Source organism: Desmodus rotundus, chromosome 1 (genome assembly GCF_022682495.2).
Source record: "Desmodus rotundus isolate HL8 chromosome 1, HLdesRot8A.1, whole genome shotgun sequence".
NCBI classification, from domain to species: domain Eukaryota; kingdom Metazoa; phylum Chordata; class Mammalia; order Chiroptera; family Phyllostomidae; genus Desmodus; species Desmodus rotundus.
Genome location: NC_071387.1, coordinates 162,525,464 through 162,550,901, shown reverse-complemented (window position 1 = coordinate 162,550,901; position 25,438 = coordinate 162,525,464). Strand labels below are relative to the sequence as shown.

General features: G+C 36.8%; 1 protein-coding gene across 3 annotated transcripts in view; it reads left to right on the top strand.

Annotated features, from left to right (window-relative positions):
* The first annotated feature begins 5,567 nt into the window (after nucleotides 1-5,567).
* Nucleotides 5,568-25,438, top strand: part of TENT2 (terminal nucleotidyltransferase 2) — a 54,651-nt gene continuing 34,780 nt past the window's right edge. For 2 of the 3 annotated variants that reach the window (XM_024563504.4, XM_024563503.4), the window contains exons 1-4: nucleotides 5,568-5,899; nucleotides 13,803-13,976; nucleotides 14,390-14,479; nucleotides 16,885-17,122. In XM_024563504.4, coding sequence (XP_024419272.1) covers nucleotides 13,840-13,976; nucleotides 14,390-14,479; nucleotides 16,885-17,122 — 465 coding nt within the window. In that variant the 5' untranslated portion in view covers nucleotides 5,568-5,899; nucleotides 13,803-13,839. Of the gene's footprint in view, nucleotides 5,900-5,988; nucleotides 6,233-13,802; nucleotides 13,977-14,389; nucleotides 14,480-16,884; nucleotides 17,123-25,438 lie in introns of those variants that run through there. The other variant, XM_045197848.3, reaches the window with a different exon arrangement.

Below are 25,438 nucleotides of genomic sequence, written 5' to 3'. Positions count from 1 at the left end.
TTCCCTTCACTGCTGGTTCCCTGTATATTTTCCTTTATTTTATTTTTTATAGTCTTCACTTTTCCTCCATCTTGTGACCATATTCAACCATTTCTGTAAGCATCCTGATTACCAGTGTTTTGAACTCTGATAGGTTGGCTATCTCTTCATTGCTTGGTTGTATTTTTTCTGGAGCTTTGATCTGTTCTTTCATTTGGGCCATATTTTTTTTTTGTCTCAGTGCTCCTGTTATGTAGTAAGGGGCAGAGCCTTAGGTATTCTCTGTACAAGTCTTTGTGTGGACATATGCTTTCATTTCTTTTGGATAAATACCTAGTAGTGGAATGCCTACATCACAAGTAAATCTATGTTTAACTTTTAAAAGAACGGCCAAAGCATTTTCCAAAGAAGTTGTATCATTACATTCTCATTGGAGATGTATGAGAGTTAGTCACTCCATATTCTCACCAGCACTTAGTATGGCTAGTCTTTCTAATTTTATCATTAATAGATAGGTAGTGGTATTTCATTGTAGTTTTAATTTCCCTAATGACTTACCAGTTGAGTATCTTTTCATTTCTTACGTGCCATTCATATGGCTTCTTTGTATCTATTCATACTTTGTACCCATTTGCTTATTGAGTTCCTTATTTTCTTCTCATTGAGGGATGAGAGTTTCTAAAAATAACATTCTGGAGACAAGTTCTTTATCAAAGACGTCATTTGCAAATATTTTCTCTAATTTTTGGCTAGTCTTTTAACTTTTTATTTTATTTTTATTATTTTTAAGTTTTTTAAAGTTTATTTTATTGATTATTCCATTATAGTTGACCCCATTTTTCCCTCTTTACCCCTGGCCCAGTACCTCCATTCTCTCCAGCACTCTTCCCCCTTAGTTCATGTCCATGGGTCATGCATATATGTTCTTTGGCTACTCCATTTCCTATACCATTCTTAAAACATTCTCCCTGTCTATTTCATGCCACCAATTTATGCTTTCTAATCCCTGCACCATTTCACCCATTTTCCCCCTTCCCCCTCCCAGCTAATAACCCTCCAAATGATCTCCATATCTATGATTCTGCTCCTGCTCTGCTTGTTTGTGTAGTTTGTTTTTTAGATACACATGCTGATAGTGGTGAATTTATTGCCATTTTAATGTTCATAGTTTTGATCTTCTTTTTCTTAAATAAGCCCCTTTAACATTTCATGTAATAATGGCTTGATGATGATGAACTTCTTTAGCTTTACCTTGTCTGGGAAGCACTTTATCCTTGCTTCCATTCTAAATGATAGCTTTGCTGGATATAGTAACTTAGGGCCTTGCTTTTCATCACTTTGAATACTTCTTGCTAGTCCCTTCTAGCCTGCAAAGTTTCTTTTGAGAAATCAGCTGATAGACTTATGGGAATGCCTATGTAGGTAACTCTCTGCTTTTCACTTGCTGCTTTTAAGATTCTTTCTTTTTCTTTAACCTTTAGAATTTTGATTATGATGTGTCTTGGTGTGTTCCTTTTTGGGTCCAACTTGTTTGTGATTCTCTGTGCTTCCGGGATTTGTATATCTATTTCCTTCACCAAATTAGGGAAGTTTTCATTCATTATTTTTTCAAATAAGTTTTCGATTTCTTTCTCTTCCTCTTCTCCCTCTGGCACCCCTATGACTCAGATGTTGGTACATTTACACATGTCCCAGAGGCTCCTTATACTCTCCTTGTTTTTTCTTGAATTCTTTTTCCTTCTTGCTGTTCTGATTGAATGCTTCCCCCTCCTTATGTTCCAAATTGTTCATTTGAATCTCAGCTTCATCCCCTCTACTGTTGGTTCCCTATAGATTTTTCTTTATTTCACTTAATGTAACCTTCATTTCTGCCCAGGTCGTTTTTTTTATGCTGTTGCTGTACTCAATGAGTTCTTTGAGTATCCTGATAACCAGTGTTTTGGACTCTGTATCTGATAGGTTGGTTATCTTCATTTCATTTAGTTCTTTTTCTGAGATTTTGTTAGGTTCTTTCATTTGGGCCATATTTTTTGTCTCCTCAATTTGGCAGCGTCCCTGTTTGTTTCTGGTAGAGCTGCTTTGACTCCCTGTCTTAGTAGTGTGGCCTATTGTAGAAAAGGCACCTGTAAATTGTGTGGCAATTTAAGAGCCTTAATTAATTGCCAGGGTGGGACAACTTACTTCACTTTGTGGCTCTGTGTGGGGTGGGCTCAGAGAGGGGACAATGCCGCTGCCTAGCTTCTGGAGGTTTGCCTGGCACTGGCACTATTTCCAGTCACTTCACTCTCTCCCTCTATGTGACTGGTGCCCTCCCAGCTGTTGTCCTGGTGCTGAATCCCAGAGGGGTGGGTCTGCATAAGTTCTAAGTCTGTTCAGGTCCTTTAACAGGAGTCTCCTGAAAATCTGGCAGTTCTTTCTGCCACCCCAGCTCCCACTGGTTTTTACAGCCAGAATTTATGGGGATTTATCTTCCTGGTGCAGGATCCCTGGGCTGGGGCTGGGATCGCTCGCTCCTGAGGTATCCCTCCTGACTTTTATCTACCACTTGTGAATGTGGGACCGCCCATTCTGCTACCTCTCGGTGCCACATGGTGTCTCCACTCTTCCTACCTGTCTGTATGAGTGTGGCTTCTTTAAATCATTGGTTGTTGGTCTTCTATACAGCTTGATTTTCTGACAGTTTTGGCTGTTGTTTTGAGGTGTACTTGTAATTTTTTCTGTAGTTGTGCAAGGAGGTGAAGTGTGTTTACCTATGCCTCCATCTTGACTGGAAGTCCTAGTCTTTTTATTTTTTAATAATGTCTTTTGAAAAGAAGTACTTAATTTTGACCAAGTTCAACTTATCACTTTTTTTTTTTTAAGAATAGTTCTTTAGGTATCACACCTAAGAAATGTTTGCCTAGTCTATGGTCACAAATATTTTTGTCTCTTTTTCCAGATGTTTGAAGTTTTATATTTATATCTAGTATACATTTTGTGTTTTCACATGCAGTATGAAATCTTTTTTATTTTTGTCTAGGATACCCTAATGTTCCAGCATTATTAGTTGAAAAATCTTTCTTCCACTTAATTGTGTTTGTCCTTTGTAAAAGATCAATTCATGATATATGGGACTTTTTTATAACTCTCTATTCAGTTACATCTGTCAGTTTCTTTTCTTTATATCAATTCTACACTACCTCAATTAATGCACCTTTATAATAAATATTAAGATTAGGCAGTATAGTGTAAGTTCTCCAGCCTTGTTTTTCTTTTTAAAAATTGTTTTGGTTATTCTAGGACCTTTGCATTTCCATATACATTTTATTTTTATTTTTAAAAATTTTATTTATTTTTAGAGAAGAGGGGAAGGGAGGAGAGAGGGAGAGAAACATCGATCAGTTGGTTGCCTTTTGCATGCCCCTAACTGGGGATCTAGCCTGCAACCCAGGCATATGCCCTGACCAGGAATCCAACTGGTGACTTCTCAGTTTGCAGGATGATGCTAAACCCACTAAGCCACACCAGTCAGAGCCATTTCCATGCAAAATTTGTATTCACTTTGTAAATTACTGAAGAAAATCTGCTAAAATTTTACTGGAATGGTATTGAATCTATTGATCAGTGTGGGGGAGAATTGACATTTTACAATATTAAGTCTTCTGACCCATGACATGGCCTATCTGTCAGTTTGTGTCTTAAATTTCTGTCAGCATATTTTAAGTTTCCTTTGTAGAACTTGCATGTCTTTTATCAAACTTATTTTTAAGTATTTCATATTTTTGTTGCTATTTTCATTTTAAAATTCAGATTGCTCATTGTTAGGATAACAGAAATAAAACCGACCATTGTACTCTACATTGATTTTATATCATGTTGTCTTGCTGATCTCATTTATTAGTTCCAGTAGCCTTTTCTAGATTATATAGGATTTTCACCATAGATCATGTCATCTGCAAATTAAGCCAGTTTTACTTCTTCTTTCAAATTTGGATGACTTTTAGTTCTTTTTCTTGCCTGATTGTACAGGCTAGAACCCCTATTACAATGTTGCGGAAGTGGTCAGTGCAGATATCCTTGCCTTGTTCCTGATCCTAGGGCCAAGCATTCATTTCGTTACCATTAAGTATGTTATTTATTATAGATGCTTTTTATTAAGTTAGGGAAGCTTTTCTGTATTACTAGGATATTAGATTTTGTCCAGTGCTTTTGCTGCATCTATGGAAACAATCATACAGTTTTACTGTCTTAGTCTTAGGTAATATGGTGAATTATATTGTTTGACTTTCCAATGTTAATTCAAACTAGCATTCCTGGCATAAGCCCCTTTTTGGTCATTATATATTACCTTTTTTATACATTGTGAAATAAAAATAGCTAGAATTTTGTTATTACACCCATATTATTACTACCAACCACACTCAAGCAGGTGTTACTTTGGCGGTACCCTGTATCAGAATGTATGGGACGCAGCTAAAGCAGTACTTTGAGGAACACATCCCACCAAATGCTTACACTACAAAACAAGAAACATCTCTAGTCAATGATCTCAGTTTTCAAGTGAAGAACCTATAAAATTAGTATTACAGAATTGTACGCCTGAAACCTATATAATTTTATTAACCAATATCACCCCCATAAATTCAATAAAAAGGAAACTATAGAATTTTAAAACTTTAAAAAAGTTTAAAGGCAGAAGTAAGGAAATAAACATAACAGCACAAATAAATGAAATAGAAAACAAAAACAATAGAGAAAATCTATGAAAACAAAAACTGGCTTTGAGATTTGAGATCGGTAAAGTTGATAAGCCTTTCCCCAGATTGACCAGGAAAAAGATGACACAAACTACCAATTTCAGGAATGAGCGGAGGGGAGATTTTATAGATATGAAAGGACAATAAAGAATATTGTTAACAAAATTACACCAATAAATTCAGTAATTTAGATATCTTCAAAACTATTAAACCTTGAGAAGAAATATTAAATAGTGGTTGAATTAAGGAATGTCAGCTATTATTATGGGCAAGGTGCTGAGTGCAGGCTTAAGTGAAAAATAAGGGATTTCACACTTCAAGTAGCTCATAGTTCACTGGCAGGGGTAGGGGTGTAGGGAGTAACAACTAAAGCCTAGTACAACCCTGGCTGGTGTGGCTCAGTGGATTGAGTGCCAGCCTGTGAACTAACGGGTCCCTGGTTCAATTCCCAGTCACCGCACAAGCCTGGGTTGTAAGTCAGGTCCCTGATAGGTGGTGGCACGTGAGAGGCAACCACACACCCATGTTTCTCTCCCTTCCCCTTTCTCTAAAAATAAAATCATTAAAAAAAAAAGCTTAATACAGACTGGTGCAGAAGAGTGAGAGAAAATTGGACTTGGAAAAGCTTCTCTGGGAGGAGTCACCCGCCTGATTCACCAGGAGCCAGTACAAAATGTTTATTACAGCAAGTACCACAATACAAAATGTTTATTACAGCAAGTACCGCAACGGACCACCTCTGAACACGCCCAGACTCCAGCAAGCGTGCGCCTGCGCGCCTAGCAGAAAGCGCGCAAGAGGCTTGAGGCAGGAGGCGGGGGATGTTGCCGGAAGTGTGACTTCTCTCCCAGCTATTCCCATCCGGGGTCACGTCGGTCTTCCGGGTGTCTCTGACAGTGCTTTCTATGCCGGTTTTTGAGCTACTTTTTGGTCTTCCGCCTCTTGCCACCGCCTTCAACCATCTCCACTCTTGCTGGCTCTGCCTCTTCTCGTGTGTCTCCTCCCCGGACGCGGAGACGGGGGTTTAGAAAGTAACCCGGTTCCGGAACCGGTCCTAGCCATTCCGCGGGCCACTACCTCTTTGGCTCAGGAGAAAGCTACGACCGAGCGCGCGGGTCCGTCGCCGCTCGGGCCTTGGAGCTCTTGGGCGGGCAGTGCCGGTAGGCCCTGCCCCAAGGACACCAGTGAGTCAGGGGCTTTCGGCGCGGGACGCACACCGTAGGGCCAGGTGGAGGGCGGGGCGCGGGGAACTTTTTTGAAACTGTACTGTTTTGTTTTGCGTGGGAGGTTCCGGCAATACCTCTTCCCAGACTCTTGGGCGGCCCTCTCTACTTTTTGAGGACTGTTAGGACCGTTTACTTTTTTCACTCGTTGCTTTTCCTCGTGCCCCGTCCTTGGTCTAGGACCAAAAGAGGAAGATTGTCATGGAATCCTGCATGATGTTTCGAAGGACGGTTTAAATGGGCATGATTTTGCGTCTTGCCTCAGTTCTTCACGGCAAGTGCACGTATTAGGAGGCAAGTGCACGTATTAGGACCGTCAGATTATTGCATACTCTGCCCCCTTCCCCCACCCCGTCCAGCCTTTGTAGATGGGCTCTTCATCTCTTCTTTCTAGTCCATAATACGAGGGATTTTTGTGTCTCACAACTTCCGTATCATCCAAGTATCCTATCTTGTTTTAGATCTCCTAGCTTTTTGTTTAAAATAGCAGTTGTTTATTTAGTTTGCGTATACCAATTGGGTGAACAAAAAAGAAACAGAGAAACTAAAACTCAAGCTAATTTGGCAACTTGTTAACAGATGTGTAGTAAAAGAGATCCTAACTGAACACTGTATGTTTGTATTACAGGTAACATACTATTTTTTGTAAATGCCGACATATTTTATGGCTTATTATCACAAGGGATTAACATGTACTGATTAACAGCCAAACGGCCCTTACTATGTACTGATAGCGAGTAACGTCGTTGGTGTGATATCCCCAATTAAGTCTGATGTGGAAATGATGTGTAACAGACTCCATGTGAAACAGGTCATTTAAGAAATGTCCATTTCAAATCATGCGACTAGATTATTTTTTTCAACACTTGGATGGAATCTAATTCTTAATAAAAAGGAGTGTCCTTTTCAAAACCTGCAGGTGGTTTTGACAGTGAGTGAGCAGGATTTGGGAATCGAACTATTTCCACTGGAAAAAAAAGTGACTTTCGGGGATGGATCAAAGGCCTTTGGATAAAGTGAAGCGTTAACTTGATTTAGCCACTACAGTTGTGGGGTTTACACTAGGTAGCTTCTGCTTTCCAGGGAATCCTGGTGAAGGAATTATGTAACCTTGGGTGTTTTCTAATTCCTTGGAGGAGAGGTCAAGTTTAGGACAAATTCCAGGTTGTAAGCTTCAGGATCAAATACTATAGCACTAGGAATTATTTTGTAAACTAATCTCTTACAGTTTGTCTCATGCGTGATTATTTACAAATAAACCTGTATAGTTTCCCATTGGGTCAATCTTAATCAGAAGCAGTGCTTACGATTCCTTAAAGCCAGAACCAGTGCAGTGGTTTAAAAACAGTTCAAAAGTTATCTAAAATATTCTATTTTATACTTAAGTACAGATTGAGATACATACCTTTCAAGCTAAGAAAAACAGGATGCCACCAATATCTGGATTTTGTTTAGTATAAAATTTCGTGTACTTGCTACCACAGTTATATATATAAAATACTTAGTAAAGCCTTTCATTCAGAATATGAAGAAGACAATTTGAAATGCTGTGGAGGTCCCCTTAATTCTGATGTTATAATAGTTTTGCCAAAACTGTATTCTGTTTAAATAAATGATCCCTTGTTATGTTTGTGATAGATTGTTATTTTGGTGACATTTTTGTCATAAAAATCAGTTAATCATAGAAAAAAATCATAGAAAAAAAGTTAGAAAGAGAAATTGAAATTCATGGGCTTTTGGTTTACTTCCTTATTCCTAGATGGTCATACAGGATACCTGTGGTGTGGAGCATTGAAGGCCATTGGTTACATTCCCTAGGAATGTTTCTTTTTACCTTGCGGGCTGATCTGGTAAGAGCCAGACTTGAAGGCCAAGATTCATACTGAGGAGAACCTGACCAATAATTTGTTTGGAAGGACTCCAAAAATCTTAGTGCTTTTCGGGAAAGTTGGGACAGGTTGAACTCAATATTTACCCTAAAGTAAACTTTTGGCTATGGAATCATTCTACATTTTCAAGCCTTGCATAATTGGTTCATTGATTTTGTAGAGTACTACTGGGGTACAAGACACATTTTGACTTATTCTTAGTTTGAATTTGACCAGCTAATGAGATAAGAATAGGTGAGGTCTGGGCTGTTAAGTAATTTTCAGTCTTCAAATCTGAATGCATGTGTATAGGACTTTATTTGGGTGTTGAAGAAAAACAGACACATAGGGTTTACAGTTGTGAGTATGTGAAACAGAGTTTATTCTTGCACTATTACTTATTATTGTATTGTTTTCCATAGGAACAACTGTAATCCTACTTTTGTCCTACTCTGCATTATTTATAGGTATAAACAGCGTCATAGAATTTTAACTATGAACTGACTTAAATAAATCTGAAACAAAACATTTTAATTCTCGTTTTTCTGAGTACAGATTCCATCCCTTGTTTATCATATCTATACTTGTAGTATCTATATTCCAACAAAATGAAATACTAAGCAAAATTTATTACTATAATGACTTGTATTTAATGTCATTTTCTGAGGAATTATATGAAATAGGAATTATGTTTTATGTGGATTTGAGTCAGGGAAGCAGAGTAAAGAAGGCCAAAAAAGTGTAAACCCAGGCAAAAGGCAGAACAAGGCACTAGCTGCCACTCTTGATTCTGCCATTCTGTGGTTATTGAGTATACTTTTAATATGGATTCTCTGGAATACTGCTTAGTGCAAGATGTTTTTCATTTTCTCTGAGCAGGTAAAATCAGTGTAGTAGATCTGATAGGATTACTTTAAAAAAAGCTGACAAGACACAAAGGCCTGCTAAGGAGAGTTGACAGACTTGTTTTCTGGAGGTAACATTTGTCTTTGATTCAAATTAGAGAGTCAGGCATTTGGGATGAGATCTGATAGTGGTCAGAGACTTGTCCAGATCTTTTTAAACCCAGGACTCATGTATCTCACTATCTGTGGCCAGCCTAGGGGAATTTTAATCTTACAGAATTGACCAAAATACAAGGATAAATTTGTATGATTGATTGATTGATTGATTGCAGCTCTCTCTTTCTCTTTTGTTGTCTGCTGCTCCAATTTTTCCAACTGCCTTGTGTCAATCCCCAGAAGCAACTGTCTTTTTAATTTTAAAGCTGCTTAAATGTTCTTTTCCTCTGTTCTAAAAAAAAAAAAATTTATAGCTATTCTTTGGGTTGGCATCTGCTGAAAATGAAAATTTAGCACCTTTATGTACTCTCTGTCATCATAAATTGTGATGTATATGAATGTGAATACGAACAGGGACCCAAAAATCCCCAGAGTTTATTTATAAATATTTGTGTATTTATTCTCACATGTTTAAACCTCAGTCACCTTCAAAGTACTCTCTATTTGATGCAGTACACCTATTGAGACATTTTTTCAACTGCTCAAAACAGTTTTTGAATTCATCCATTTTGATGCCTTTTAGTGCTTTGTTGTTTTTTAATTAATCTCTTCCACATCAGTGAAATGTTACCCTTTGAGGACTTTTTCCATCCAGAAAACAAAAAGAAAAGTCACTTGGGACAAGATTGGGTGAATAGGGAGGAAGGGACACAGAGGTCACGCTGTTTTTGGTTAAAAACTGCTGAACACTCAGCTCAGTGTGGGCAGGGTAAGTCACCCATCATTAAATGGGCACATGTGTTGAAAGAGTCTTCAAAAAAAAATTCGCTAAAGCTGAATGCAGCCTCTCACAATAATGCCATCTGGAACACTGATACAGATGGCTTCTTAGAACACTTACCTAACAAGGGAAGCCTGTACTATAAGGGGCCCGTCCCTCCTCCAGAAGATAATACCATTCTTTTTGGGTCTCCTCATATGTAATTTATAGTATAATATATGAATATATGTAATCTTTTTAATATATAGTAAATGATGGGAATTTATTTTTTTTAAATATATTTTATTGATTATGCTATTATAGTTGTCCCATTTTTTTTTCTCTCCTTTATTCCTCTCTGTCCTGCATCCCTCCTTCCACCAGCATTCCTCCACCTTAGTTCATGTCTATGGGTCGTACATATAAGTTCTTTGGCTTCTCCATTTCCCATACTATTCTTAACCTCCCCCATCTATTTTGTACCTACCATTTATGCTTCTTATTCCCTGTACCTTTTCCCCCATTCTCCCTCTCGCCCCTTCCCTGCTGATCACCCTCCATGTGATCTTCATTTCTGTGCTTCTGTTCCTGTTCTAGTTGTTTGCTTAGTTTGTTTTTGTTTTTGTTTTTAGGTTCAGTTATTGATGTGAATTTGTTGTCATTTTACTGTTCATAGTTTTGATCTTCTTTTTCTTAGAGAAGTCCCTTTAACATTTCATATAATAAGGGCTTGGCGATGATAAACTCCTTTAACTTGATCTTATCTGGGAACCACTTTATCTGCCCTTCCATTCTAAATGATAGCTTTGCTGGGCTATCTTGGATGTATGCCCTTGCCTTTCAAATACTTCTTTCCAGCCCCTTCTTGCCTGCCAGGTTTCTTTGGAGAAATCAGCTGACAGTCTTATGGGAACTCCTTTGTAGGTAACTGTCACCTTTTCTCTTGCTGCTTTTAAGATTCTCTCCTTATCTTTAATCTTGGGTAATGTAATCATATGTGCCTTGGTGTGTTCCTCCTTGGGTCCAACTTTTTTGGGACTCTGAGCTTCCTGGACTTCCTGGAAGTCTATTTCTTTTGTCAGATTGGGGAAGTTCTCCTTTATTATGCTTTCAAATAAGTTTTCCATTTCTTGCTGTTCCTCTTCTCCTTCTGGCACACCTGTGATTCGCATATTGGAACATTTAAAATTGTCCCAGAGGTTCCTAAGCCTCTCCTCACTTTTCGAATTCTTGTTTCTTCATTCTGTTCCAGTTGAATGTTTATTTCTTCCTTTTGTTCTAAATTGTTGATTTGAGTCCCAGTTTCCTTCCTGTCACTGTTGGTTGCCTGTACATTTTCCTTTATTTCACTTTTCATATCCCTCACTTTTCCCCTATTTTTTGACCATACTCAGCCATTTCTGTGAGCATCCTGATTACCCGTGTTTTAAACTCTGCATCTAGTAGGTTGGCTATCTCTTCATTGCTTAATTCTATTTTTGGAGCTTTGGTCTGTTTTTTCATTTGGAGCATATTTTTTTGTCTCGGCATGCCTGTTACATAGTAAGGTGTGGGGCATTATGTATTTGCCAGGCCTGAGCAGCCCACGTGGCTGCCTCGTGGCACTGTATGTGGGGGAGGGGTCTGAGAGGGAACAATGCCACTTGCTCTGCTCTTGGCTGACTTTCAGTCACTTCCCCTGCTACCCAAAAGCAAATTGGGCCTTTCTGGTGCTGATTCCCAGGTGGGTGGGTTTGTGTACGTTCTAGGATCCCGTGGGTCTCTCCAACATCTCTCCTGTGAGGCTGCTAGTTTTTCCTGCTGCCTCAACCCCCAAAGGTTTTTACAGTCAGAGGTTTTGGGGCTCTATTTCCCCACGCTGGAATCCTGGATTGTGTGGTCTGTTTTGCTCCCCAGTTGCTCCTTCCAGTTTATCCTCATGCAAATGTGGGACCGCCTGGTCTGCCAGCCGCTGCCTTGCTACAGGTCCTCTCTGCCTGCACTATGTGTCTCCACCCCTCTTGCCAGTCTGGATGAATGTTTCTTTAACTCCTTGGTGGTTGGACTTCCATGCAGATCGATTTTCTGGCAGTTCTGGCAGTTTTTTTTTTGTTTTTTTTTTTAATTTGTTGTTGTCCTTTTGGTTGTGTGAGGAGGCAAAGTGTATCTCTCTATGCCTCCATCTTGGCCAGAATCTCAACTTTCTAAATATAATTTCTTAATTCAGTGTTTGTGTTGTAGGAACCAAGTAGGTAACTGATTATATTTAGTTTTTTATATGACCCTTTGAGTATGCTTTTTCTTTTGTTCAGTAATTTATTTTTAACTTGCTACTTTTCTGTTCCTATAATTATTTCTGCTCTGTCAGCAGAACTGCTCTCTTTGGTAAAGTACATCAGGTAATCTACCAATTAACCTTTTTTTTTCCTCCTTGGATATCTCCTTGAAGCCTTCTGTCCTGCTCTAATTCAAGCTGTTAGCTTCCCTTCACCATAATGCTGGGGAATGTACTTTGCTTCTGCCATGTGTTGGATCTTCCTTTTCCTAGATCGCAGGTTTTCTTTTTCTTTTTTGATATCTTACGTGTCTAACAAGGGTTTTTGTTTTTGTTTTTATCTCCCTTGCATTGATAGTATAGCTAGGCATTGAATTACAGCTTGAGAGCATTTCCTTCAGGGATTTGAAGGCATTGACTTCATTGTCTTGTGGTTTCTACTGTTGCTTTAAAGCCATTTCGATTACCAACCCTTTGTTTATAACATTTTCCTCTAATATTTTATATGCTTTTTTGATATTCTGAAATTCTAAAATTTCACTCCTGATATGCTTTGATATTCATTTTTTTTTTTTTAAACCATGCTTTGTACTCATTGGGTCCTTTAAATGTAAGGATTGGTGTTCTTCAGTCTTGGAAATTTAAAAAAATTTATTTGGTAATTCTTTTTTTGTATTTTCTCTGGAGCTTCTATTATGTTGGATGTTGGACCACATAGTTTGAGGTTCTTCTGTTTTCTTTCCTATTGTCCTGCTTTCTTTCCGCCCTCATCATTTTTTCTTTTTTGTTACTTCTAAGGGATTTTCTCAATGTTATATTTTAACTTTCTGCTGGATATTTCTGCTTTCAGTATTGTAATTGCCAAAGGCCCCTCTGCTTTTTAAACAACATACTCTTGTTCTGTATATGCAGTTTTTTCATTAGTTAAGGAGTATTTTGAGGGGTTTTTTTGAGTTTTCATTTGTTCTTGGCATTGTTTTTGTTTATTTTCAGATTTTTTTTTTCTTCTGGCATCCATGATGTGTGTTGTAAGTAAGGTTTTAGAAATCTAATTGGAGAAAGCTCTGTGTGTGTGGGTGGGCAGTTCAACAGTAGGCCTTATTGTAGTTGCTAGCAGGCTTGACTTTTCTTCGGTGGAAACCTGTTACTGTGTTATATAAATTATCTGGTTACTATATTATATGGTTTCTTTCTCAGTTATTCTAAAAATGAGTTTTCTAATTTCCTCCTTTATGAAGGTGTGCTGGGGATTATTTTAATACTTGTTTTCAGTTTGTTACCTCACCCTACTCTTTCTAAGTTTGTAGCCTTTGGGATCCGTCACTGCAAAGGAATAAGTTTCTAGATTCCTGCTTGGGTCAGTGAATGGTTCTGATTGCTTTGTATACAAGGTTTTCCCCGTTCTTGTAGAATAAGGCTTTTTATTGGAAGTCCTTTATGTAGTTATTTAGACTTTGAAGGGAATCTCACAATTTTATAAGTAGTTATTAGGCAATACAAATTCCTTCCCTTGCTTGATCAGATCTGTAAGATCTCAATCAAAGGAACCAGATTTCATGAGATGGCTCTGCCTTTACATAAATTATATTGGGAATAAATGTAGGAATCTGTAGGGGCTTTCATTAAATGTTTCCCTGTTTTTTATGTTTCTTTTTTATTATCAGAGTATGTGGTGTTAACTTGATTTCTAAAAGATTTATTGATATTAGGCTAAATTTATTAGGGGACATTCATCAGAAATTTTGAAACTTACATAGATTGTACTGACATTTGAATAATGCTATGGTTAATCTAGGTTTAAAATTCTTTATTAGTAAGTTGTTACCTATAATATGACTTAAGAGATCTATTTCAACTTGTAAAAATAACTACAAATAAAATTCATAACTTCGTAATCAATTGGTTTAAATAGTGGATACTAGTTACCAAAGAGCTCAGTATCTTTAAGCTATAATTAATTTGTCTTTTAAAACTATTCTAGGTGGAAGAATACATGTTCACTTTTAGTGAACAAGAGTATGTTCCCAAACTCAATTTTGGGTCGCCCACCTTTCACACCAAACCATCAACAACATAATGACTTCTTTGCTCTGTCACCAACTCTTTATTCACACCAGCAGCTTATCGATGCCCAGTTCAACTTTCAGAATGTAGAGTAAGTATGGAAATATTTTTGCCTGTATCATATGTAAATTTTGTTTTCTATTTGATGCAAATGCTTTTATTTTTATTTTATTTATTCATTTTTTATTGTTGTTCAGTTACAGTTGTCTGCATTTTCTCCCCACCCCTCTACCCCACCCCAGCCAAACCCACCTCCCTCCCCCACCTCCACCCTCCCCTTTGGTTTTGTCCATGTGTCCTTTATAGTAGTTCCTGAAGACCACTCTCCCCACTATCCCCTCCCCACTCCACTCTGGCTATTGCAAACACTTTTTATGTGAAACATTTGAAGTTAGAGAAAAATGCCATTTTGACTTGTTTTCTTTTGATCATTGAAATACTTATTTTTTCTGAAAAAATTTCAAGAAAAAAAGGTTTATTACTATTATTTTTTGTTTTTGGTAGCTTGTCTAGAGCTGTGTCATTACAGCCGTTGACGTATGGAAATGTCAGTCCAATACAGACTTCAACTTCCCCATTATTTCGAGGAAGGAAGTAAGTACTTCTTATGGATTTAAAAATAAAATGTTTGCATGTCTTTTACTAAAATTGTATGGACACTGTACCCTAAATTTTTTTCCTGGGATCTGTGTGATCAGTCCTGTCACAGAATTTTAAAACTTCTACATAATATTTAAAGAATTTTAGAAATACTTTAATTACTCCTGCTATTGTAAGTTTTATATTGGAACGATGCTATATTTCTTCAGAAAACTAGTTGTAATTGAGATTTTTAAGTAAGTCAGATGGCTTCCTGTATATATATGCTAGTGCTTCAATAATAATGTACAACAGACTGGTTGGTTTAAACAGCAGAAATTTGTTTTCTCACAATTCTGGAGGCTAGAATTCCAAGATCAAGGTGTTGGCAAGTTTGGCTTATTCTGAAGCTTTCCACCTTGGCTGGTAGATGGCTGCCCTCTTTCTGTGTTCTCATATGGTTATCCCTGTGTCTGTGTTTTCTGTGTTCTCTCTCTCTTCTAGGACATTAGTGATACTGATTAGGACCCGCCCTAATGACCTTGTTTAAACTTCTTTAAAGGCGGTACCTCCAAATACCGGGGGCTAGAGCTTAAATATATGACTTCTGAACAAGACACAATTCAGCCCCTAACACCTTCTTTTTAGCATAGTTTACTGCTGTTTGGTTTATCTACATCTTACACAGGTAACAGACCATGGTAAATATTATAAGGAAAACTTCTGCATGACAGAAAGCTTTCTGTAGAGAAGTCAAGAGCCAATTAGTTTTAACTAGTTTGATAAAAGAAATTAATGTATCATAAAGCAATTATAATAGAGCTTTAGAGGTGATTATTAAAATATGACTTGGCAGTACTTGATAGATATTGCTATTTAAACCTTATGTAAACATTTCATAATTTTTGTGTCCAATTAAAAATAACACTACCTGAGATTGACCATAACTATATAGCAGGCCTTGTTCTAAGGACTTTACAAATAATAATTTGATTAAGTTTCAGCCCACTTTATGAGGTAGGTACTATTAACCCTCTCTTGAGGAGAAAGCTGAAGCACACAGAGGTTAAGCAATTAGTTATTCAAGTAAAATAGGCATACCTGTGATACGGACCCAGGAGGCCTGGCTCTAGATACCATGTTTAGAAGCACTGTGAGTTGTTCTTCAGTTGTCATTGTGAAATCTATATAATGATGCTAAAAGTATTGACTTTGTTTAGATTTTCAATTTTTGGAAATTGCCCTGATAGCCAGTTGGTGAATCATGAGTGAAAATAAATTCCATTAGTTTATAGTTATACATATTTTAAAAACTAAAATTGGCATTCTCAGAAGATATTCAAAATATAAAGTTCTAAATTTTAATGTTTAAAAAATATTAAGTATGCTTATGTTTATAGCACTGTTCACTTTAGTGGCTTATGGGTCTGTTAAGGAGAGAGAAGTTGTCAGAATCCCAAAGGAGTATTACAATAAAAACCTTCAGGTTTCTGTGACCAGTAGAATTTTAGACCTTAAAAGTAATTGGACCATTTCCTATGGAATTACCTACATGAATAACTTGATAAAGTAAATTTCTTTTTTCAACAAATACTATTTTTTTAATGATTTTTTTCCTTGTATTTTGTTTTGAAAGATTTTAAGCCTCCAGAAAAAAATTAAAGACTAATAAATAAACACCTGTATTTCATTAACCTAAATATCAATTAAAGTTTTGCTACATTGTTTTTTTTCCCTGCCTCTTTTTCTTCCTATCCTCACATTTTCTTCGGAACCTATGAAAAAAAGTTGTTTACTTCATTTGACTTTACTCCAATACATATTAGTACATTCCTCCTAAAAACAAGGATATTTTTCTAAATAACCAAAAGTACATTGATCATGTCCAAGAAATTTAACAGCATTAATATAATCTGAAATGTAGTTCATTTTCATTTTTTTTACTTGTCCAATATCTTTAATAGCTTTTTAAAAAAAGTAAATGTCTCCTAATTTGATCTTTCCTACTGATGAGCCAGAACATAAGTGGACTCAAAGAGCCTTTTTAAAATATATGGCACTCGATTAACTTAATTTTGACCTCTTCTGTTAGTTTGGATCTTTTGTTGTTAGTGGTTTTATAAACAGAAATTTTCTGATAAACTTTTCACTGCTGAGATAAAACATCGGGGTAGTTCAAAAGTAGGAGACTAACCTTAATGTATGTATGTAGTTTGTTTTTTCCATATGCATTATTCTCATTTTTCCTGAGGTTTTTTTTAAGGCATGTCTTGTGCTAAAAGTAGATGTTTTAAGATTCATATAGAGCTAATATGGGGCCGTGGTGAGTCATTATTGTCATACTTATATATTCTTAATGTTTTCTATTTGTTATCAGAAAGTTATACCTTTAATTACTAAGGTATATTACTTGTTTTCAGGAGATTAAGCGATGAAAAAAACCTTCCTCTTGACAGTAAACGGCAGCGTTTCCATTCACCCCACCAAGAGCCAACTATAGTTAACCACACAGTGCCTTTATCGGGTGAAAGAAGATACTCAATGCCGCCATTGTTTCATACAAACTACGTACCAGATATAGTCAGATGTGTGCCACCTTTTCGAGAAATATCAATTTTAGAACCTAGAGAAATCACACTGCCTGAGGCCAAAGATAAGGTAATGATAACGAAATTTTGGTTTTACCTTTTGGGAAGGTACTGTATTTTGCTGTGTATAATGTGTATTTTTTTGCCCAAATTTTTGAGGGTAAAATAAGGGTGCACATTATACATGGGTAGTACTGAAGTACCTTGTATCTGTTGTTGTGTTTTGTAAGTATTATATAACAAATATGTTTACAATACATACTGTAAATATGTTCAGAAATAAATGCTAAAATCCCTTTTAATACAAAAAGCAAGTACCTAAATATAAATGAATAAAAAATTGAATTAAAAAATTAAAAGGAAAGATTTTTTTTCCTGAAAGCTTAGGCCAAAAATGTGGGTATGCATTATACATGGGAACACACTATATACAACAAAATACAGTAATATAAATATCATGTTAAAAGTATCAAAAATATCTAATGTCTTAGATTGAGTAGAACTTGACTTTTTGCACTGTTTAAAGTACTGTTTAACATAGTTTTCTGTCAAAATTTGAGTTTTTGATTTTAGCTATTTTTTTTTATGGAAGTGCAGCTTTCATATCAGGATATGAGATAGTCTCTGTTTCTCAAAAATCTGTGATTGGAGCCCAGAACATTTGGTTTTTTAGTTTAGAGAACTCTCTTGTTACTTATTACAGAAAAACAGTTTTCACATGGATATTGTAATAAAGTGTTAAAAAGCATTTTCTTTTGGGATATTTTTATTGTGCAGTTTTTGCATGTCAAAAATAGAGAAGAATCCAGGAGTCACTGAGGAAATAATACATTCAAAATAAGAAAGATTTTTCAAAAACATTATTTGTTAAAAAAAAAAAATTCAAATAAATGAAATGAAGCTATTTAATTGTTTTTGGAAAATGACATTATCAGCATTGGGGTACAATGAGTTATTTCATACCAATATTAGAAGCATATTTCTTCCCTTTCTCCTATGTATATATATTTTAGATTTCATTTATTCACTTTTAGAGAGAGTGGGAGGGAGGGAGGAAGAGAGGGAGAGAAACATCATTTGCCTCCCCTACTGGCACCAAAGTGGTGTGTGCCCTGACTGGGAATAGAATCAGCAACCTTATGCTTTGCAGGACAATGCCCAATTGACTGAGCCACACAGGTCAGGGCCCCTTCTCCCATATTTAGTGAAACAACAACAAAAATTCCAAGGTGATGTAGAAGAATTTATAATGTAAATACCTGCATTCTCTTGTATTGTCTATGGCTTATATTTGCTGTTTTTGCATTTTCAAAGTTGGTTCCCTCTTGAGAAAAACATTTGTATGCTAAGGAGAATGAGCCTGAAGGATGTATAGTGACTTTGTATTACTCATCTTGGGTTCCTAGCAACCAGCATAGGTCTACAACATAGTTAAGTGTACAGAAAATGGACAAAAAGAACACTTTTGTTCATTCCTTTGTTGTGCTGCTTTTTATTAATTCTTTTTTAACTGAGATAAAATTGTACATAAAATTTATTTTTAAAGTGTATGATTCACTGGTTTTTAGTATATTCACAAAGTTGTGAAACCATCACCACTGTCTAATTCCAGTACATTTTCATCATCCCACAAAGAAGTCATGTACCCAATAGCAGTCCCTTCCTCATCCCTCCCCCTCCCCTTAGCTCCCGGCAACCACTAATGAATTGTTTATTTCTGGATTTGCCTGTTCTGGACATTCCATATAAATGGAGTTATACAATATATGGTCTTCTTGTTTCTTTCAGTTGGCGTGTTTTCAAGGTTCATCTTGCTCATAGCAATGTATCAGTTCTTTATTCTTTTTTTTGTAGCTGAATAATAGTCATTGTATAGATATGCCATATTTTGTTTATACATTCCTCAGTTGATATAGTTTTGGGCTGTTTCTACTTTTTAGCTGTTCTGAATATTGTTGCTATGAAAATCTGTGTACAGTTTTGTGTGGACATATTTTCATTTCTCTTGGGTAAATACCTAGGAGTGAAATTGCTAGGTTATGTGTAACCTCTATGTACAACTTTTTGAGGAACTGATGGAGTTTTCTAAAGTGCCTATACCATTTTGCATTCCTACTAGCAGTGTGTGAACATTCTAATTTCTCCACTTTCTTACTAACACTTGCTGTTGTCTTTTTGATTATAGTCATTCAAGTGGGTGTGAAGTGGCATCTCATTTCCTAATGACTAAAGATGTTGGTCATATTTTCATTTGTGTGTTGGCCATTTGTGTATCTTTTTTTGAGAACTGCCTGTTCAGATCCTTTGTCCATTTTTGGGTGGTGGTGATTATTTTTATTTTTGAGTTTTATGAATTCATTATATACTCTGAGTACTAGACCACTGTCAGATTATTGATTTATATGTATATTCTCTCATTCAGTGATTGTCCTTTTACTGTCTTTGACGGTGACCTTTGAAGCACAACAGCTTTCGTTTTGATGAAGCCCGATTTATCTGTTTTTCTTTGATTGCTTAAGCTTGTGGGGTTGTGTCTAATAACATTAAGGTGTTATTCTGAGAGTTATTCTGAGAATTTTCAGCTCTTAGATTTTTGATACATTTTGAGGTAATTTTTATATAATATAAAGTATGGGTCCAACTTTAGTTCTTTGCTGTTGTTCAGTTGTTCCAGCACTATTTATTAAAAAGACTGTCATTCTTTCTTTGAGATCTGATCTTTATTGTGTTCTTGTCCATTACCATTTAGTCCCCTTATACCTCCCTCCTTGTCATCCTTTTCTTACTATGAAGTAGGAAAAGCAGTTGGGCAAAACCTGTGGGAGGCAGGGAAAAGCAAGGTACAATGAGAAAAGACTAACTTGGGATGTTTTGATACCCTTTTTCCCTCTGCCCCTTTTTCCTTTCTTTGCTTCCTCATTAAGGTGTTATTTTTTATTTGTTATTTTTTTTAATTGAATTTAGATAGAGGAAGGGAGAAAGAGAGGAAGGGAAAGAGCGAGCGAGAGAGAAACATCAATTTGTTGTTCACTTACTTACGCATTCGTTACTTGCCTCTTCTATGTGTCCTGACTGGGGATCAAACCTGCAACCTTGGTTTATCAGGACGATGCTCTGACCACTAAGCAACTGGCCAGGGTTGCTTTCTCATTTTAAAGAAACTCTTATCATGCTGAAAGCCTGTGATACAAATGCAATCAGACCAATTTTTTGAATGAATATATAAGAACCTTACATATGGAATTTTAATATATGTATGCAGTTAGACTCATTTTTATGGAATTTATAAGTATTGTAGCTTTATTTTTGCATGTACTTATATGTTTAAAACTTTTATTAATTATTAAAACTAACTAAATAACTACTAGTTCTGCATATGAACTAGGTATATGTTGAGTCTCAGTAAATTTAGTAACATAATTTACATTAGTTAATATCCAGTAAAGTATGGTTCCATATTAATAACTTTTTCTTTGCCTAGAAAAAGATTCTCTTAAATCTTACGTTCTTGGAATAAGCATTTACATCAAGGGGATAAAGATACATTTTATTGTTAAACAAATTTCTTTGAATACTACTCTCTACCTGCATATTTGTGAGAGAAACAAGGCAAGCAATTAGTTCTGTGCTCATTCTTTAAATGAACACTTATTAAGAAAACTAGTATAAACTGATTTCTCTTCTTTTGCAGGCATTCTATATATGTCATTTAGTTTTATCAACTCCCCCATGGCATGGATATTATCCTAATTTTATTGAGGCTCAAAAAGCTAAATAACTTGCTCAAGGTCACAGCTAGTTAGGTGACACAACCAAGATTTGACCCTTGTCTCTAATAATCAAAAAAAATAAAAAGGAACTTAAAGTGCTTAAAGGCAAGGGTAGGGACATGACATTCTTAGAACTGACTGCAATATCAGGTAATTTGTAATAGTAATAGCTAATATTTATTGACTCTCTTTCTTTGCCAGCAGTGTGTTCAGTGGTTTGTATGGTTTATCTCTGCCACAGTGTAAAGTGAGTGGGAGGGTCAGTGTGTCATGAAAATGGAGCAGTGGTTTGGAGCCTTGAATTCACAGTGCAATGCCATTGAAGGCTTCAGAATAGAGGAGGAATAGCACAATTAGATTTGTATTTCTGGGAAGATAGTTCCCATGGTCTAGTGGAGTTTGGTTTGGGATAAGGAAGGCCTGGAAGATGGATGACTACCTTGAATGCTATTAAATTCGCTCAGATGAGAGGTGTTGGAGCTTTCAGTTGTGGCAGGTGGAAAAGATGTGAGAGACCATGTATAAGGAAAATTGATAGGATGTGTGGAATGATTGAATGTAGGGGAGACAGGCGGGGAGAGAGAGAGAGACATCATTGACTTTAATTGACATGATTCTGGACTCCTTCCAGATAGTGAACCTAGATTTGGGGTATATAAGCTCATTGAGGAACTATCGAGAGCTATTTGAAACTGGGAAAATCTGCTACAACATCTGTGCTCTTGAGAAACCTCATGTTCTGCAAATTGTACACGAAGAATATAGGGCTATGGGAAAATAGGGCTGGAACAGACCAAAAATTTTGTAACCAGAACACTAGTGAGAATAATAATTGCTGCCTTGGGAAATAAATTGGACAGACCAGTAGGTGGCTTAGCATAGCCGGATGCTGCTAAGAGGGAGTTAAGAATATACAGAGTAGAGTTGAGATTGCCTTGGGGTTGGCACTGAGCCAGGGTAGTTAAAAGTGGAGCTCTGAGTCAATGAGGCTGCTGTTAAAGTAGACACAGAAGGAAATACACCAGCAGAGAACTGTGTGAGGCTGGGGGTATGTTTTTTTGATTGGGAACCTGGAGTACAGGTGTTTCTTTTGCTGTTTAGTTTTAGATGTGTAAGGACTCCTGCCTGTGCAGCAGCCAAGCTGAGGGCTCTTTTTCTTTCTTATGAAAGTTACAATTCCAGGGTTTCAGTTCTGTAGTATGAATCAACCCAACTGACAGGTTAAATTGATACTATTCTCCCACTTACCAATTGTCTATAAGCTAATTGGTATTGCAGAAAAATGTGTTATAGCTGAACTAGAGGTATGTATTTCAGAAGCAAGGCCAGGGACCGAGATTTGAATCCTGAAGTCACCTACAATAAAAGTGACAATTGAAACTCCTAGAGTAGATTAGATCCTGTATTTATTTAGTATTCAACAAATATTTCTGAGTGCCAGCTATGTGCCACAATTTTGTGCTAAATATACATGGTCTCTTTACCATGTACATACGGTGTAGTAAGAGGTAGATCCACTGAAAAACAACCATGCATCTCTGGCTGGTGTGGCTCAGTGAATTGAGCGCTGGCCTGTGAACTGAAAGATTGCTGGTTCTATTCCCAGTCAGGGCACATGCATGGGTTGTGGGGCAGGTCCTCAGTTGGGGGCACGCCAGAGGCAATCGATGTTTCTCTTGCATGTTAGTATTTCCTTCTGTTTCTTTCTCCCTCCCTCTTCCCCTCTCTCTAAAAATAAATAGATAAAATCTTTAAAAAAACAGCCATGCAAATCACAGTTATTATATATGTATAAGTGCTGTGAAGGAAAATTACAGAGTGCTGAGGGATGGCCTAGAGGAGGTAGTATTTGAGCTGAGATTTGAAGAATAGTAGGAGTTAACTAGTGAAAGAGTGGTGGGGTGTAGAGACAAGGAACAGCATGTTTGAAGGTCCTAATGTAGAAAGGGGTGTGCAAAGAACTGAAAGGAGGCCAACGTGGCTACAGTTTGGTTGATTAGGAGGAAAATGGCTGCAGTGTGGAAGAAGTGGGGAGAGGGGCAGACCATACAAACACTTGTATGTCCTTTAGGTCTTCAGCATAAGAACGGTGGTGATTTTTTCAGGAAGAAAGAATAATGAGTTAGAATTATTCTGACTTCATTGTATGAAGTCGAACAAGTGTGGATGTAGGGAAGTTATTGTATTGAGTATTATAGATGAAAGGTAATGGTGCCTTGAATCAGGAAGTGCTGGTAGTTAAGAGGAAGAGAAAATGATGGAGTTGAGCTATATTTGGGAAGTGGAATTGATAAAATTTAATACTAGGTTAATTAGCTCATCTAAGCTTCTGAACTATTGACATTTTGGACAAACTTTTCTTTGGTGTGGAGGGGCTGTCCTGTGCATCCTAAAGATGTCTAGCTGCATTCCTGGCTTCAACTCACTAGATGCCACTAACGTCCAGTCATGACAACCAAAAATGTCTGCAAATATTGCCAGATATCCCCTGGGGGACGAAATTGCCCCTGGTTGAGAACCACCGGATTAGATGGAGAAGAAGACATTGAGGGTTACTTCCAAGTTTCTAGCTTCTGCATCTGGATCATGGTAGTATCACTCACTGAAATAAAATAAAATCTGAGAGGAGTAAGATTTGTGTGTGTGTATTGTCTCAGGTATTAAGAGGATGAGCAGGAGTCTCATGAGTTGTGTGGACATGTTGCCTTTAATGTGCATTTGAACCATCAAATTAGATATTTAGAGATGATAGTTTAATATATACAGATCTGGAATTCAGGGGCAAGGTATTGACTAGAAATGTACATTTATTTGGTAGGTATCAGTATATAGATGGTAATGGAAGCCGAGAATATGGATATGATTGTACAGGGACAGAAAAGAGCCTGATCCAAGATTGATTGAAATATTGATAAATTGAGGAAAGAAATGTAAAGGGAAAACAGAAATGTAAACTTAAGAGTGTATGCAACTGTTTTGGGAAGTTTGGCTGTGAAGGGGAGGAGAAAATGGTGGGAAGATTTATTTATTTATTTATTTATTTATTTATACATACGGTGGGAGAAACTTTAGTTACATATAAAAGGAATGGGTTACATATAAAATTTTGTCTCTTTCATTGCCAAGTTGCCCAGACTGCCTCTGCCTGAAAATGAATATTCTAAACATGATAAAAGAAAATGTTTTAAATGGTGGGTGAGACATGTGCCTTGTCATGGGCTCCCAGGAAGGCCTAAAGAGAGAGGTTGGAAATGAGAGATTGAAAAGCTGATAGAGGTACAATATTTGTGACCTGGAGGTGAACTTAAGGCTTGAATATGAATATATTGGGATTGGCTTTGAAAATGGGGAGAGGACAATTTGTCTGACAGTGTCTAGGAGAGGCAAAGAGATGACATTTTATTCAGATACGTTAGTTTGCAGATAAGAAGCTGAGGAATGTCTGGTATCCTCAATTTTCTTAGTAAACTTTAATATGAAGTTAATGGCTAAATTTAAAAGATGCCAATTTTGTGATTTTTATTTTTTAAAAGATTTTATTATTATTATTACTTAAAATGTTTTATTTATTTATTTTTAGAGAGAGTGGAAGGGAGGGAGAATGAGAGGGAGAGAGACATCACTGTGTGGTTGCCCTCACATGCCCCATACTGCGGACCTGGCCTGCAAGCCAGGCTTGTGCCCTGACTGGGAATTGAAGCAGTGACCTTTCAGTTTGCAGGCTGGCACTCAATCCACTGAGCCATACCAGCCAGGGCCAATTTTGTGATTTTTAAATTTTTGTTCAGTTTCATCTCTTAGCATCTCAGATGTAAGAGCAGAGAAGGTGATTGTATGACCTAAGATTAAGATTTTGCAGGATAATGTTAAGGCATGATAAAAGAGAACGGCTCAAGGGATGTGTTAGGGAGTGTAGATTGGATAGGGACAGGAAGTAGTGCTATACAGGTACTGATGGGTTGGGAGGAAAAGGAGGATTTGAGGGAATCCAGGTCTGTGTGGTGCTAGGGCAAATATGAGGGGAGTAAGAACAGAAGAACTGGACAAGAAATTGAAACCAAGATAGTATATTGGAATTAAAATTTCAGAGCCAGAGAAGTTCTATTTTATTGCAAAGACCACATAATGACTGTGGGAGTGTAACACTAATGAAAAATATTAGAATAAAAGAAGTTCAGAAATGGTAGGAGTATGTTGTGGAGTATAGCTCATTATAGATATGGAAATCACCTATAGTGATGGAAGGTTAGATTGAAGGGGAAAGTGTGAACCAGATAGGTAGATAAATAGGGAGATCTGTCTATAGATGCCAACAACATGTCAGAGTTCCGGGCATTATTGTAAGGATGGGGAAAAGGGTGGTTTGCAATGCATGTAGAGGACCAGGGACTTTTCTTGTAAAGTCCGTTTATTTCTGGTATGAATGCCAGGGCTTGGGCAAATGTTTTATTTAAAGGGACAGGTGGTAAATATTTTAGACTCTGCACTTACATATGGTTTCTGTCACATCTATTTATTTGTTTGTTTTTTCTAACCCTTTAAAAATATAAGAACCATCCTTAGCTCATCTAAAACCAGTCAGCAATTGAAGGTTGGAGTCTGTGCTGACCCATGGA